The 2,063-nt window shown below is 52.8% G+C and overlaps 1 protein-coding gene across 2 annotated transcripts in view; it reads left to right on the top strand.

Annotated features, from left to right (window-relative positions):
• Nucleotides 1-392, top strand: part of STMN3 (stathmin-like 3) — a 10,126-nt gene extending 9,734 nt beyond the window's left edge. The window contains exon 5 of one of the 2 annotated variants that reach the window (XM_009998584.1): nucleotides 35-392. In XM_009998584.1, the coding sequence (XP_009996886.1) occupies nucleotides 35-94 (60 nt within the window). In that variant the 3' untranslated portion in view covers nucleotides 95-392. The remainder of the gene's footprint in view (nucleotides 1-34) is intronic. The other variant, XM_009998583.1, reaches the window with a different exon arrangement.
• The last annotated feature ends 1,671 nt before the right edge of the window (nucleotides 393-2,063 follow it).

Genomic DNA, 2,063 nt, shown 5'->3' with positions numbered 1-2,063 from the left:
TGGCAGCCCCGTGTCCCCTCTCCCGTCCTTGCAGGAGCTGCACGCAGCTGAAGTTCGCAGGAACAAGGAACAGCGGGAGGAGATCTCTGGATAAAGGGCTTTTCTACACAGCTAGCACCTGATTCCTGTTAACAAACCAATCCATCAGCCAACCAACACGTTTTCTTTTCTTTGTCTCGCTGCAGCGTTCGGTTCTCCATCCCCCCCTGGTGTTTGTCCCCAGCTACACACGCTTCTGCATCCTTAATCGTCAGTACTTGTGGGGATTCACAGGTCGTAGGGACCCCAAAGCAGAATAGCAACTAGTTCACATGAAATAGAGAATCAGTCAGTCGTTCAAACAGCTTCTTTGGAGGGTCTTGTCCTTTTTTAAACAAAAATATTTCTTAAACAGATGTAAAAAAAAATTAATTAAATAAGATATTAATAAATTCAACCAGCAGGGTCACAAGGATGTGGGGTTCTTATCCAGGGCTTTTGCTCCTCTGCTCCTGTGGCTGCTCTGAGCCAAAACTCAGTTTCAGAATGATGGAAGTCAGTGATGGTGTCTGGGTGTGGAGTAGGAACACGTGGTGGTGAAATAGCCTTTTTGTGAACAGAATCATCATCCTTCCCTCTTTCCAAAGATGGATGTGGCTCTGCTGTGCCACCTCAGGGCAGACACCGAGACCAGAGACCACCAGATGAGCCCAGAGCTCTGGCCCATAGGCCAGACCCCTCATATCTCCAGACTTTGGGTGAGAGGGAGCTAAGAGGGAAGCAGTTCTGTAGGAAGGGTGCAGAGAGGTCCCCATGCTTGTTCCTTGTCTCTTCAGCTTTTCAAGGACCATTTTAAAGAAAGAATTGGCCCTTGATGGAGGTAGAGATGAGCAGAGCACACGTGAGCCTGGTGGCCATGGCTGATCCAACCAGGTGGCTGCCAAAGCCCATGGACTTCCCAGCCCTCCAGAGCTGATGGAGGCAGCTGAGGTCCCAGCAGCCACGGTGCCCTGCGAGGGGCCACCCTCCTGCTGACAGCCCCAACCTGCTCCCCTTGCCTTTGCCTTGCAAAACTAAGAGGAGTTGTTGCATCTGAAGAGCAGGCATGACCACCCTCAGCAGTGGGACTCAGCCCTGCAGAGGGGACACTGGGACCTGCTTCCTTCAAGACAGAAGGCAATGAGAATTCCCCTCCCCGGGCTGATGGGGTTGGTATTTTGTTTTGGGGATGCAGCAGGGGGTGTTTACCCCAGGGCATCTCTTCCTCCCACCTCACCACAGCCCCTCTGGCCCCACTGCCCTCTCAGACCCCAGAACCAGCCAATGGGGCATCCAAGGCACCAAGAACCTTAATTGGCAGTAACTGGTGTCCTCCTCAGGCTGTGCCTCCCAGGAGTGGGTGGGAGGAAGGATTCCTGCCGGGGGCTTTGCAGGATCCTTGGGGAAGAAGCAAAGCACCGGGGGGGGCAGAGGTGGGCACAGACAGGTGGCAGTGGGATGCAGGGACAGCCCAGCCCAGGGCTCTGCCCAGCATTGCCAGCAATGAGGAGCAAGAGCAGATGAGGGTTTTTCACGGGGAGTAACCACCCCCTTGCCTCTCCTCCCTTCTGAAAAGAAAACATCACTGAGTCTTGTCTGAAACTGAAGTTTTTTGGGCCTTCATTAGGTAAGGACTGATTAGGGGCTGGGTGAGCAGCTGGTGGTAGCAGAAACTCCACAGAAAGCCAAAGAGCAGCAGCTGCTGGAGGTCAAATCCTGGGGCTCTTTGCTCATGTCCCCAGAATTCCCAGCTGGATTCAGGAGGGTTCCCTTGATCACCACGGTCTGATGTTAGGGGACACTCTGCTCCTAAGAGGAAGGGCTACTGTGCTCCCAAACCCTCATCTCAGGCCAGAGGGAGGACAGAACTGCTAGAAAGCCCCAGTGCTGCCCAGTGACAAAGAAAAAAAATAAAGATTTAGGGCAAAAGAGGAAGGAAACTGAGGGTTGAATTTCTTAACAGTAGCTAATGATCAGTTTATAGTAGCAGCTGTCTTAGGTAAGCATTGTGCAGAGCGTGGCATCCCCGCCAGCATCACCTCATC

The sequence above is a fragment of the Chaetura pelagica genome, unplaced genomic scaffold (genome assembly GCF_000747805.2).
Source record: "Chaetura pelagica isolate M959 unplaced genomic scaffold, ChaPel_1.0 scaffold275, whole genome shotgun sequence".
NCBI classification, from domain to species: domain Eukaryota; kingdom Metazoa; phylum Chordata; class Aves; order Apodiformes; family Apodidae; genus Chaetura; species Chaetura pelagica.
Note: the sequence above shows the minus strand (reverse complement) of the source record. Positions and strands in the feature narration are given on the sequence as shown.